The 14983-nt window shown below is 39.3% G+C and overlaps 1 protein-coding gene across 1 annotated transcript in view; it reads left to right on the forward strand.

The window, feature by feature from the left end:
- Positions 1-14983, forward strand: part of ASTN1 (astrotactin 1) — a 472084-nt gene that overhangs the window by 321014 nt on the left and 136087 nt on the right. The window contains exon 9 of the mRNA XM_069065504.1: positions 9003-9077. Within this exon, the coding sequence (XP_068921605.1) occupies positions 9003-9077 (75 nt within the window). The remainder of the gene's footprint in view (positions 1-9002; positions 9078-14983) is intronic.

Raw genomic sequence — 14983 nt, forward strand, 5'->3', positions numbered from 1 at the left:
GATCAAAGTATTATTGTACCTTCATATCTAGCTATCTATATCTGTGTGTATGTATGTGTATATATGTATATGTGTGTGTGTGTGTGTGTGTATCAGAGACCATTCTAAGCAGCCAATAGATGGTACCCAATGCCTGGGGGACCTTGGTTTCCATTGTAAACACTAAAAATTCTGCTGGGCCTTGGGGCCTCCCAGAATGACAAGTTAGGACCCTCTGCATATCTTAGGAACTTCTACTATAGTGGGCATAACTATTAAGATAAGTAGTCTTTAGGAAGACAAAGTTGTCTCCAGATCTAAACCTATTCCAAATCTAGAAAACTATTATGGGAACAGAAAAAAAACTTGGTCTACTTGAAGGTTTTGGTCATTTCAAGGACACTGGGTTTCAGAAATCTACCAGAAAAGATGTAGTCCCTTTGGGGATCCATCAAATTCTCTATTCCCTTGAAAAGTTCCCAGATCAAATTGTGGATAACCCTAGCTATGAGGTAGAATACAAGAATATGTACATGGATAGAGCACCTTCTCTGCAATTTATAGTCGTAAAGAGAGGCCCAGAGCAGAGGTGTTATACTCATCGCCCATGGCCAGCTTTCTAAGTGAAAGCCACCCAGAACCAGATGGAAATGCAATTAGTAAATGTTTAATGAAGAAAATAGAAATACAATACAATTTAGATGGTGTTGATTTATGTTTATCTAAGTCAATATAAGGCTTGCAGAGTTCTGTTTCTATTAGAGTTTGACAGCACAGACCAAGAGAACTGAGAGATTGTGACTTGCCTAGTGGTAAGTTTCAGATGTGAGACATAAATCAAAGTCTTCTGGGCTTTAAGGCCTACTCTTGAACTCTAAACCAATGGTGTCCACCTGAAGTAGAAATGAGGGATACTAAGCCATACATGGAGATCCATGCAGGTTGTATATTGACTTAGAAAACCACATAGTAATGCCATATGTTTTATTGTATCTTATTTATTTTGTTAACTATTTTCCAATTACAATTTTTTTAAAGCAATTGGGGTTAAGTAACTTGCTCAAGGTTACATTGCCAGTTATTTCTGGTTGTGGTGCTGAGTATCTGAGCCTGGATTTGATCCAGGTCATCCCAACACTGGAGCCGGTGCTCTTACTCACTGAGCCACCTGGCCACCCCTAAGCAATTGGGGTTAAGTAACTTGCTCAAGGTTACATGGCCAGGTGTTTCTGGGTGGGTACTAAGTGTCTGAGCCCGGGATTCGATCTCCCGTTCTTCTCAACACTGGAGCCGGTGCTCTTACTTGCTGTGCTACCTGACCACCCCACCCAATTACAATTTAATCTGGTTCAAGCTGCACTCAGGAGGGCTATGAGCAATATGTGGCCATACCTCTATCCTATCCTTCAGTTTCTCTCTGTGCTATTCCTTAATATCTCTCTCTCTCTGTCTCTGTCTCTGTTTCTGTCTCTGTCTCTCTCTGTCTCTCTCTCTCTCTCTCTCTCTCTGTCTCTCTGTCTCTCTCTCTGTCTCTCTCTCTCTCTATCTCTCTCTCTCTCTCTCCCTCTCTCTCTCTCTCCTTCCCTTCCTCCCTCCCTCCTTCCATCTTCCTATCCTGTGAATAGGCACAGAAAAAATATACACAAAATAGATATGAAATAATTTATGATTTGAGGGTTTGGTGGAAGGTAGGAACTAGCAACTGGGGGACTAAGAAAGGCTTCATATACAAGGTGATACTTGAGCTGAGATAAAGATGAGGAAGTAAGCCAGCACAGAGACAGGTGATGAAGCTATGTATAATGAATTGTAAGGCCAATTTGTTTGGACCATAGTATGTGTGAATAAGTATGTGCAGCAAAGATGAAAAGGTAGGCATAACTGGACTTTCAGTGTCTAAAAGAGGAGTAAGATTTGATCCCAACCAACTTATTAGGAAGCCAATGAGATTTCAAAGACATGGTCAGAGCAACATTTCAGGAAAATTACTTTGGCAGCTGTGCGGAGGATGGAGTGGAGTGAAGAGGCAGGGAGACCAATTAGGAGAATGTTTTAATAGTCCAGGCAAGAGGCGATGAGAGAATAAAGTAGCGTGATGGTTATGTGAGTAGGTAGAGAAGGACACAGAAGTGAAAGGTGTTTTGGAGACAGAAATCATAAGATTTGGCATTTGGTTGTATATGAAGGGTGAATGTAAGTGAGGAGTGAAAGATGAAAGCAAGGTTGTGAATCTGGAGTGACTGGAAGGATAATGGTTATATCCATGAAATAAATGGGGAGTGAGATTTTGGGAGAAGGGAGAAATAATGAGTTCTTTTGGATAATTTTAGTCTGAGATACCTATGGAACACCTAGTTTAAAATGTTAATAGACTGAATGATACAGGGAGCTCAGGAGAAGAAATGCGAATAAGAGATCTGGGAGTCAACACCATTGTCTAGGTATATTTTCCTCATCTTGTAACTGTGGAGTTTTTGTTTATTTTGTTTTGTTTGAGCCCTTGTATAAAATTTAACATGTATTGGTATTAAATGTATTCTTTTTGGCCACTGTTCTAGTCTATGGAGACTATTCTTATCCAACATGTCAGAGATGCCAGACAGTTTTACCTCATCCTCATATTCACCAAACATGTTTTTTATACCTTCATAAAAACCATTGCTAAAAACATATTTCCTAGCACTGAGAAGGCTTAAGCAATTGAATAGACACTTCCTTCCAAATTGACATTCACTGGTTAATGTCTATTTTTGGTTTCCATTTATCCAACCAATTCCAGATTTGCTTAACTGTTCTATTATCTAGGGTACATTCATTTTGTCCATAAGGACAGCACAAGACTTGATCGTACCCATTTACCTATTAGTAAATTAAGGTTCAGAGATGATATGTAATTTTTTCCTTGGGAACCTGTAAATGGCAATATTCATGTTATTTTTCTCAAGAAATATTTTTTGTCTTCAGGTGGTTTTCCCTCCACTACTCTCCATGTACAACTCAAACTAACCTGTCATATAGTCAGCTGGGGCTTATGCACAGATACATATATCTACTATTACTCCTTATTTTAAAGCTGTCTGGAGTATTCTCCCTCCTCATCTCTACTTTCTAGAAAATTTTCTGCTGCTATCACCTACAATTCATTATCTGATGTATTTACCCAAATATCATTCAAGCAGTTACCATCTTCCCAATATCAGTTAATAAAGGGATATTTACTAAGAATACATAATTAAGATTGAAGTATAACAGAAGTGCTCAGAACCAGGGACTCACTCTCTCTTCTACATGCTCAGATTTAGAATTGCCTCAGATGTAAAGTGATTGCCACAAGAAGTTCCCACCACATTCATTGTTGGGTGTGGTACAGCCAATGAATGATTCACTCTCTTGCTAGCACAGCACAGTGTTTGGACTGTTGGGTCAATTCAGTGCTGGGCTGGCTCAAGCATGTTGCTGCTCTGACTGTGTGCTCACTGACTTGGATTCTTATGGCTCTGATTGTTAAGTAGACCATTGATAGTGCTCTCACCTTTTTGGAGATCATAAAATCATAGCCTGTTTTATTTTTTCTGCCTCTGATGTTCGTTCACCTAAGACAAGGGGAAGAATAAAGATAGATGAAAAAGGAGGAAAAGGAGAACGAGAAAGAAAGGAGAAAGAGGAGGAAAAGGATGAGGAAGAGGAGTGGAAAGAGAAGGAAAGGGGGAAGGAGGAGGAAGAGGAGGGAAAAGATAAGGAAGAGAGGGAAGAGAAGGAGAAGAAGCCAATAGAAAATAATCTTAAGATACATATTTTCAAGTGAGAAAATTACCCCACACATACACACACACATGCACACATATTTTAAGAAGCTGGTCTACCAAACCTCACCTCAATGTGGATGGACAACAGGCAGAGAATATTGCATTTCTTCTTGGGGCTATATTCTTGTCCCCACCCCATCATCTTCCCTTATATATTTATAATTATTTGCTGTTTCTAAACCAATAACAAAGTCTTGTTGAATATTTGGTTTATACTATGATTTGAGGTCTGGAAATGCTCTACTTCTTCATTGCTGGGGAGAAAAGGGCTTCTCCCTATTGTTTCCTTTGAGATTCTATGTATTTTGTTCCTTTCAATGAATATCATTGCTATTTAGCTTAGCTCTACAAAGTTTCTCCTTTGAAGATTATTAGCATAATACCTAATCTATAAATTAATTTGGAGAGATTGTAATATGGACTGAACTTTTGATTCCTCTCAGATGAGGAAACACCCACTAGCAACATGAGTTGCTACTTTCTCTGCAATTAATAGCCTTATACTGTTGATCAGAGCATTGGTGTCAAACACAAATAGAAACAGATTCCTATTAGTCACATACTGACTTAGAAAGCCACAAATTAACATTATTTATGTTATATTGTATTTTATTTTTTAAAATTCTCAATTACATTTTAATCCAATTTGGGCTGCTTTATTTAGAAGTTTTGTACATCTGGGGAATGTCAATGATGTTTGACATCTCTGGCTTAGAACATGAGAGGTCATGAGACTTTCCCAGGCTCATATTGCCAGTATGTGTCAAAGTTGAGACTTGAAATCCTGTCTTCCTGGTTCCAAATCTTGGCCTCTACCCACTGCATCACACTGCCTCTTGTGTTTATGTATTATCATTTTTTTATTATTTTGGAATAATCTGTCCATAAGTTCTGAATATGCCTCCATTTATTTGATTTATTGCTTCTTTAGGATGTACTTTGTAAGCATATATGATATATCTATATCTATGTGTGAATATATATACATATATATGGAGAGAGATGTACCAATATGCAAATATCTGTATGCATACATATACACATCTTAAATGTGCCATAGTACAATGGAATTCCAGATTTTTAATTTTTTTATCCTTATTTTGAAAGGGATTTTCTTCCCGATCTATCTTGTTTTTAGTATTACTTCATAGAAATGCTTTTGACTTTGTGGCTCTGTTTTGTATCCTACTTCCTTACTGAAGCTATTAATTGTCTCCATTTCTTTGTTGATTTTCTAGAATTTTCTAAGTAAACCATCATGTCTTAAGCAAATGGGGTAATTGTATCTTTTTTTTACTATCTTAAGGGTTTTAATTTATTCCCGTTGTCTGATCACTGTTGCTAGCATTTCTAGATTTATATGAAATAATAGTTGGGAAAGGGGTCAGCCTTGATTTACAGAAACATTTATTTTAAAACCTCTATTGCTTCCAATTTGCATATAATGTGAACTTGTTGTTTCAGATAGATGCATTATATGTGATTCCTATTGTTTTAAGGGAGTATAAATGAGTACTATACTTTATCGGGGCATTTTCCTCCATCCACTGATATAATCATAAGGTTTGATTTCTCCCTATTCTCATTTAAGCAGTTATAGTAGTATAACCCTGTTTCCTCAATAAAACATTCTATGATCAGTGGAAAGGGAGGTCGTGAATTGCTCTCTTGGCCTGCCCCTTCCTTTCCTATGTAAACATGAGACTCTCAGGTCTCTCATTTATCTGTCACCCCACAATTTGCTTTTTATCCCTTCCCTTGTAACTGTTAATAGGGTATTTATTTATTTTTGGTTCATTTAATTAGCAACTCTGTGAGGTTGTTGAGGGTTTATTCTTCCTAGCCTCTTAGAGCTTTCTTTAGCTCTTTTATGTCTGGGTCTCAGTTGTCTTTCTTAGATTGTGAGTTCCCCAAAGGCAAGGATCGTATCTATCTTGATCTACACAGGAACTTTAATGAGGCAGCATGCAGATCAGTGCTTAATAAGCACGTCTTAATTGACTGATTTACCATTGCCTTTCATAGATGTTTATTTCTGTCATCATCATTAACAATTACACTTTGGGCAGTGTGATTTGCTCCTATAGAATATGCATCTAAGAAGAGGCTGATCAAAGTTAACTCATTGTTAACAAGTTTAACCGGATTAGAGAATATGAAGCCTGCGCTGGGCATTGAAGATATCTCCCTCTACAAAGTCTAAATATCCCCGTGGGCACCACATTGAAGACATTATTCTTTGATTGATAATGTCATGTAAACTATACTTGCCTTGGGTAGTCTTTAATCCATTGACAGTACATTAAGGATGATGTATTTACTGCTACTTTGGGAATCTCTGAGTTTTACCTGTAAACCAGGCTCTACCCGGGATAATTAGCAGAAGAGAAATAGAGCTGAGGAACAAAAAAAGAGATGGGTTATGTTGTGGATGCTTAGACATGGTGCCAGTGGAAAAGAAACCTGGTCCTGTGTGAGACCCCTCCAAAGAGCCAAGTGACCCATATGAAGAAGGAGGCACATGGCCTCAGAAAATGCAAAAATGGCAGGAGATGGTGACAGTGGAGAGGAATTCCTGGATGAGAGGAGCTGAGGAATAGCAAGGGTCAAGACCATCATGTGGAAAAGCAAACCCGGACCTTCCTCTTCACTCATATTTGGAGTTGCATATTTTATAGTATTTAGTTTAGTTTAGTTGTTTTATTTGGGTGTTTTGGAGGGAGGGAGAGGGAAGATGACTCTATCTCAAACCCAAATTTTTTCTCCTTGGAAAGTAAACAGTTGAAATAGATCAGTGTATGTGCCTAGACAAGAATGGATTTCATCAAAAGGAAGGGTTGTTTGACTATTTGGAAATGAATATATAAGTCCATGAGAAGAGAGCGCTCACCAGAGGGAAAGGAGGGTGACTAAACATTGACCCTAAATGCTGTCCTCTTGCAGGGAGTGCTGAAACTTCAGATAGTCCCTGGAGACCCACCAGAAAGAAGAGGAGAATTGGCTATATTGTTTTCATGGGCTTGAGAATGAGGATTTTGTGTTTGTGCTAATGGATTTTTTTACACATGAAATAATATTTGTAAAGTGCTTAGCACAGGGCCCAGCACATAGTAGGTTCTATATGAATGATTTCTCCCAGGTTCTATGTATTGTTAGCTTGAGTACTTACATGGGACCCAAAACCTCCTAAACATTAGCCAAACTCTCCTTTTCCCAGGGGAAACACATGTTGGGGTCATGAACGAAAGAGATTATATATGTGTGTCTGTGTGTGTAACCCCCTCCCCACCACTGAGCATGAACCTTGTAAAACCTGACATTCAATTCTAAGCTTTAGATTACATACCAACATACCAAAACGAAACACCATAGCAGGCAACACATGGATTAGTTTTAATGATATCTGGCCTAAGAATTAGTTTGAATGCATGTAATTTTGGCCACCTGAAAGCCCAAACCCAGTGTGTTATTCTTATAAATGTTAACCACAAAGTGGAATCTTGCCTACCATAGGTACTGAACTGCTCCATTTGACTGCTGTTTTCTAGGATTCAGATGATCAGAATGGCATTGTTTCCTTCTCATTTCTAGACCAGACTATGAATCATACCAGACGTTTATTGAGTACCTGCAATGCATTAGGATCTGTTCAGCAGAGAATTGAATGTGAACCTTGCTTGGTGGGTTCACCATCTAAATGGGACAGAACTAACACAAAGAAAGGATGAAAAAAAACACACACATTAGGAGAAGAAAATTTTTCCCGTGGTAAAGGGGTTATTCGTAGCATTAGTATGGTTTATGAGTCAATTCTGGTTGCTCTCAGGACTCCTAAATTGAATTCCAGGGCCATACGTAAGATGTGAAAGTGGTGTTCATTCACAGAAGCCACAGCTAGCAGTTCAAAGGGTGCCCTCTCCAGGTAGTTGCTTGAATAGTTCATTGGACTGAATACTAAGGTTGGTTGAACCCAAAGTGATTTACTTGCCTTCTCAAACTAAAACAGTTGCCCTTGCCTTTAAAAAAGAAAAGAAAAGAAAAACTATAGATATTAAACTCTCATCAATTAGGATAAAGGCAGAAGAGAGAAGACACACACTTTGGAGTAATGGAAAGTTACAGAGATTGTTTCAGACAAAATACAAATTTATTACATTCAAGTATAGGGACATGAATTAAGCTAATAAAATATTATCACATAGAGGGTCTATTCAGGAAATAATCCATAAAAGCAGTTTGTGATTACATCTATGTTTCTATGGATTTATTGTATCCTCAATACAGGTATTCCCTCCAATAGTTTGACACCTGAGGTGTAGATCATAACGCATCTCTATCTTCCCATTCTGTTCAGCTCAATCAACTGTCAAATGCCAAGCATTTATTAAGCACTCACTATGTGCCAGGCTCTGTGCTAAGCGCTGGGAATATAACTACACACATAAAGTCCATGACCTCAAGGAGCTCACTTTCTAATGGGAGAAGGTAACATAAAAGCAAGCTAGGAAAGTGATTGATGTCAGCAGAATGAAGATGTCTGACTTGGAGGCATGGTAAGGGAAGGCTGAGAGAAGAGTCAGGAGTACAGACAAGAGAAGAATGAAGCCATAGGCTCACAGTCTAATGAGAAAAGCAACATGCACACTACTCTTGTCCATATCCTCTGGTAAATCCTTCATGAGGCATCCAACCTTCACATTGGGAGCCTTCCTATTCCTATAATTTTCTAGGAATTCTATAGGTACCAGTAGAGTAAATGAGCTGTCAATTAGCCCTCATACTCTCCACATTAGACAATGGGCTAATGAACACCATGAAGTATGTTTTCCCTGAAAATGGCAGCTGAAAAAGTGATTGAAAACTTTTGGCTGTGAAATAAATAAGGATTCTTCTTCTATCCTCTTTCTACTGTGCTTATGCTTAGCAACTTCCCTCCCACCATGCCCTCAATCAATAATTTTAGTGCTTTCAATGTCAGTATCAGCCCAACCCACATCCTTATGATTATTGAATTTATCAGATGTAAATTCACAGGGCTTTGATAGGCATGTGCTTCTGGTTGTCATGGGTAGGGTAGTTAGAAGCCAGATTTGAGTCGTGGTTTGAATGATTTATACATCAATCGTATTTATATTCTGTTAAAGGACTTGGGGATCAAAGTGCTGTGTGAAAGCAAACAGTTTGTGTTTGTGTTTTTGTTTTTGTTTTTCCCTCTAGGCCTTGGCCTTACACAATATTTCAGAGAGGATTTGACTTGGTTTTGGGAGAGCAGCCTTCAGATAAGATATTCAGGTAAGTAAACGGGGGGAGCTTTTTCTGGCTTCCTCACCTCCCACAGTTCCTCTTTCCCCACTTTAATTTGATCCTTAGTTACAAAAGAAGTGATGAAAAACACTTCTTCATAGAAAAAGTACCTCTGTGCTGATTAAAAACTAGACAAGAGAATGGTAGAAAGAGGCCAGATTTGAAATCAGAGAACCTAATTTAAATTTCAAATCCCTGTTCTTCTGTTTTCTTACCTATGTTACCTTGGCGAAAGCAGTGCCCTTTGCTAATCCTAAATTTTTTTGCTTGTCAAATGAGAAGTTGAAATAAAACAAAAGTGAATATTGTGTAAGTATAATGACTAAACTTGGCCCAAGAGAAGAGTTGAAGAAATGGTCTTCTCTCTCTCTCTATTGTTGAGGTGGGAGACTATGGGTATGGAACATTATATACCATGTATTTGTTTATTTTTAGCTACTTTTTTACCCTCTTTCTTTTTAACTTTTGTTGCAAGGTATGATGAATTATGGGATAGGAGATCTAAGAGAGATATATTCAAAAATGACTGTAATATAATGAGAAAAGTCATCAATACATTTTTTTAAAAAATGAGATTGGTGTAAATAATTTCCAAGATCCCTCAAGTTTTAAATCCTATGATCCCTGATACTGAATTTTTTTGTTTCTTTATAATCAACATGTAACACATACTGTAACACAGTAGAAAAATGGACAAAATTCTGTCCCAGCCCCTAACTTCTCATAATCCTTAAGACCTCATTCCCAGTTTCTTGATCTAGTTACACTAACTCCCATCTTGTCATTTTAACTGTGTAACTACTGTTGCCCTCCTGCTAAGCTTGCAAAACCAGAACACACAAATAAACAAAGAACAACAAAACAAAGAAACAAACAAAAAACACCTAGACTCAGTCTCTAGCATTAATAATAGCAATGAGATAATGTTCCTGTGTGGAAATTCCGTCCAGGTACAATCCTTGAGAAACAATTTCTGGCATCTGCTGTGACTTTTGCTATCCCTTGATGTAGGAAGGTAGACACTTCTGATAGGAAAAGCAGATAATTTCTCTCTTGTCTCCTCCCCTGCAAGACTTATCACTTTAAAGCAGTTATATGACCAGTAGCACAGAGCACAGATACACTCTCCAGATGGACACTGACACAGATTTCTCCAGTGAGGAACTGATGTACAGGAATCTCTGGCAGCAGAGAAGGGAGCCAGTAAGCTTTGGCAATTGAGAATCATATTTTGCAAGAAAGCAGACCATGGGAGCCCAGTTTAGGAACTCATATCCAGGGTTTAGCGAGAATTCCACATGGAGTAAAAAGATTGTATCAAAGCCTGTTGGCAGCACAGTAAGTTGTCTTGGCCACATATTTTCCCTATAAGTGTGTCTCCCTATCATTATGTGCTAAGTTTGTGCCTGCTCTTCCTATACCTGCTGTATTTTCAGAATACCATGCTTCCGGTTTATGGAAGGAATACTTTGTAGTTACATGATCTCCAACTTTAACCACCCAGTCATCTCAGAACCTTGGAGAGTGGCGGCCATAGGCAGCTTTTCCCACAAGTGGGAAACTTCCATCTCTTCCTTCCCAGTCATTCAGCCATTGCTTGCTGAGACAAGACCCATCTCTCGCACCACCTCTCTTTACACTTGCTCATTGTCCAGTTTATGTCTACATCTCTCCAGGGTTTTTTAATGCTCTTCTGCACTCTGATTCTGTTCTACTCACTCTAATCATTCTATTTTAAACACACACCCTTAACCTTAGATCATGGCATCTCATACTCTTCCCATCTTCTGTCATTGCTAGTCTTGCTAGAGTGACTATAAAAGATGTATTCCCTAGAGTGTGTTGTTTTTTCTGTCATACTACACCATGTAATGGACCAAGAGAAAACGAGCCTAACTACTTCTTGCTCCCCACTGCCCCTTCTAGATATTCTCTATATAGCTAAACTCTACTTTAACTCTACCATCCATGTCTTCCTGTCCAGGGTCTTGTGTCTATCACCTACTTTCCTCTGAACCACTCTTCTGTTTTTTTATAAATTACTGAAGTGTGTGTGCACAATTTATTGTGTAATACATCCATATACAGGTTGTTCAGAAATTTGATTCACATTTTAAAACTCTTTTGACACCTTCTAGGTACGGGGGGGGACAGGGAGAGAGAGAGACAGAGAGAGAGAGACAGACAGAGACAGAGACAGAGAGAGAGACAGAGAGACACAGAGAGAGACAGAGAGAGGGAGAGAGAAAGGGAGAGGGGGGAGAGAGAGAGAGAAAGAGAGAGAGAGAAAGATGATAGATGTGGGTTTGTATGTATATGTTTATATATGTGTGTTCATTCTTAATCTTTTGCCAAGACTCCTGTCTCATATTGCTAACTAGCTTCTGAACATCTCCATTTCAATATTCCATCAGTATCTCAAACTTAGCATATCCAAGATAGAACATGCTGTCTTCCTCCTAGGGCAACTAGATGATGCCATGGACAGCATACTGGACTGGGGTCAGGAATACCTCAGTTCAAATCCAACCTCAGACGCTTACTAATTTAATTACTTAATCCTGTGTGCCTCAGTTCCTCATCTGCAAAATGAGCTGGAGAAGGAAATGGCAAACTGCTCCACTACCTTTTCCAAAAAAACAAAAACAAAAAAATGGCATCATGGAAAGTCAGATATAACTGGAAAAAAAAACTCAACAACAAGAGTAAATCATCCTCTCTAAACAAACCCTCTCCTCCTCTTTTTTTAAACTTTTTAAAGTTGGAGATCATGTAACTACAAAGTATTCCTTCCATAAATTTCTCTCTTTCTGTAAAAAACTCTGGAATTCTCTTAGTAATCCAAGTTTGAAACCTTGAACTTAGCCCTGATCCTTCCATGTTATTCACCTCCCATAACTAAACAGCTGCTAATTCTGCTCCCCTTATTTCCACTGACACCAAAGTACTACAGACAGTCATTATTTTTATCTGAACTCTTGTAATAAGCTCGAAACTGGCTTCTCTATTTCCACTCTATCCTCTCCCCCCCCCCCAATCTGCTATCCACATACACGTGAGCTGCCAAAATTATCTTCTTGAGACCCAGACCTCCCATGTTCTTCCTTTCTTCAAAAACCTTCAGGGTCTCCTTGTCACTTCTAGGATAAAACATAAGCTTGTTCTGCTGACATCTCAAGCCCTCTATAATCTACCTTTACAGCATAATTTTGCTTTCCCTTTCCTTATACACTCTGTGCTCTAGCTAAACTGGATTAGAAACCATTACATAAATCTACTTGCTGGATACATTCTTGCACTCCATTCCTGGCATGTGTTTCTTTCTCATTTCTGCCACTCAGATAAAGCATTCTCCTTGAAAGCTCCACAAAGATATTTCCTCCTGTGGGAGGGGAAAATAATAAGCATTTATGTGGTACCTACTGTGTGCTAGGCACTGTGCTAAGCACTTTTACAAACATCTCATTTGATCCTCACTGCAACCTCAGGAGGTAGGTACTATTATCGCCATTTTACAGTCAAAGAAACTGAGGCAAATAAAGGTTAATTGATTTGACTAGGGTTGTAAAGCTAATAAGTGTCTGAGATCAAATTTGAACTCAGGTCTTCCTTACTCCAGGCCTAGCACTTTATCCACTGAGCCGGTGGCTGCTTTAGGAATTTTTCTGATGCTTGAAATTTTCCTCAAGTTACTCTGCATTTATGTATCCATCCTATGCCACCCCCACACCCAAGTAGAATAGGAACTACTTGAAGGGAAATGCTATTTCATGAGACTTCTAGCACATGCCAGGTATGTACAAATGACTCAAATTCCCCATAATTTCATGACTTTCCACTCCCTCCAACTTATTCTTCACCAACTCTTTTCGCTTCTGTCCCATCTTTTCACCTCTCTACCTTATCTTGCTTTTTCTTACTTCTTTTGTTTTCCCTTCTGTGTGAGAGGAAAAGGTACAGAAGTTCTGACCTGATGAATAATTAAACAACCCTGAGGCATCAACATGTTTGCAGTCTGGAGGGGAACAATGATTGGCCTTAGACTCCCATAGGACTGGAGTTCACTTAAGTTTACTCAGAAAAGTCAGTGCTTGGAGATTCTTCTTTAATAAACTGGTCTACTTCCACCTCACCCCCCACGCTCTACCAAGACCCATCAACTCCAGGCATATTTTCCTGCCTTGTCTGTGATTTGGAATCTCTGTGGGCACTCAGCCCACAGCTCTTCCTCTTCCCTGAGATAGCACCTGCCTTTGTCATAGAAGTTCACTCATAAACCTTGCCCATGATTCTAGTACTGATTCATAGTATTACTTCTTTACTAAGCCTTGAATTTTCTCTTTTCCTTCTTTGGTGACAGTCCTGGGCAGACTGCCCTTTCTTAATAGGTTTGGCCCAGGGTGGGTTTGAAGGATTTGTGTAGCATGAAGAGATGCACTTTTCAATGTTGTTGTCCTTGGACCCTGACTGGGCTACCGATGTCTAGAAGCTATTCTAACAATTTTGGTGGTTTGGTCTCAAACCCTTTCCTATTAATTATCCTCTCCTGGATCTGAACTGGGAAGAGGCTGAGAAGAGTAGCTGTGATTTTAGAGAAACCCTATCCTGGAAGTTCTACCCTGGCTTTGATCATTTCCAGTCCCAAAGACTCTGTAAAAACTGCAACAATCTTAACCTTTATTCAAAGGGTTTGGCCAGCAAACATCCACCTGCCTATCCCAACCACCCTGTGTATGCATGCTTGCATGTGCACACACACACACACACACACACACACACACACACACACATACACACACTGGGCCAGCATCCTGAACTGAATTTCTGCAGAAAACCTCCCCTTAATAGTAGAAGCTCTTAGGGAGAGCCCAAACTATCCTAGCCTCACCAGCTTACTTTAAAGCTAAGGTTCTTAACCTGATGTTTATGGAGTCAGTGGATAAATTTCAAGGAGGTTGGGATGGGGAAAATATACCTTTAATTTCACTCATATTTTTATTTCCTTTTTAATCCTATGTGATGCATTTAAAATATTCAGAGAGAGGGTCTATGTTGTTGTTGGAGCCATGTTAGTCATCTCCTACTCTTTGTGATGCCATTTGGATTTTCTTGGCAAAGATACTAGAGCAGTTTGCCATTTCCTTCTCCATCCCATTTTGCAGATGAGAAAATAAGGGTTAAGTGACTTGCACAGGGTCACACAACTAGCAAGTGTCTCCAGTCAGATGTGAACTCAGAAAGATGAGTCTTCTTGCCTTTAGGACAAGCACTCTATCCACTGTGCTACCCAGCTCAGTCTTCACCAATTGTAAAAGTAGTGCATGACACAAAAGGTTAAGAAGCCCTACTTTAGAAGAACCCAGGTTCTATATCTATGCCCCTAGCAATCATCATGGGAAGGTCAAATCAGATCAAACTAATAAGTGTTTATTTAATGTCAATTATCTACCGGGCCTTTCTAGTAAATGGTGGGATAGGAAGAAAGGCAAAAATAGTCCATGTTCTCAAGGAATTTAAAACCAATGGAGGAGAGAACATGCAAGGAATTATGTATAAACGACGTTTGTGTGTGTGTGTGAGTGTGTGAGTGTGAGTGTGTGTGGGTGTGGGTGTGTGAGTGTGAGTGTGTGTGAGTGTGTGTGTGGGTGTGTGAGTGTGTGTGTGAGTGTGAGTGTGTGTGTGAGTGTGAGTGTGTGAGTGTGTGTGTGTGTGTGTGTGTGAGTGTGTGTGTGTGTGTGTGTGTGTGTGTGTGTGTGAGTGTGTGTGTGTGTGGGTGTGTGTGTGTGTGTGTGTGTGAGTGTGTGTGTGTGTGTGTGTGTGTGTGTGTGAGTGTGTGTGTGTGTGTGAGTGTGAGTGTGTGTGAGTGTGTGTGTGTGTAGAGGGTGGGAGAGGGA

The sequence above is a fragment of the Petaurus breviceps genome, unplaced genomic scaffold, assembly GCF_028583685.1.
Source record: "Petaurus breviceps papuanus isolate PSGF00001 unplaced genomic scaffold, PetGlider_PUasm1.0 90692, whole genome shotgun sequence".
In the NCBI taxonomy this organism is placed as follows: domain Eukaryota; kingdom Metazoa; phylum Chordata; class Mammalia; order Diprotodontia; family Petauridae; genus Petaurus; species Petaurus breviceps.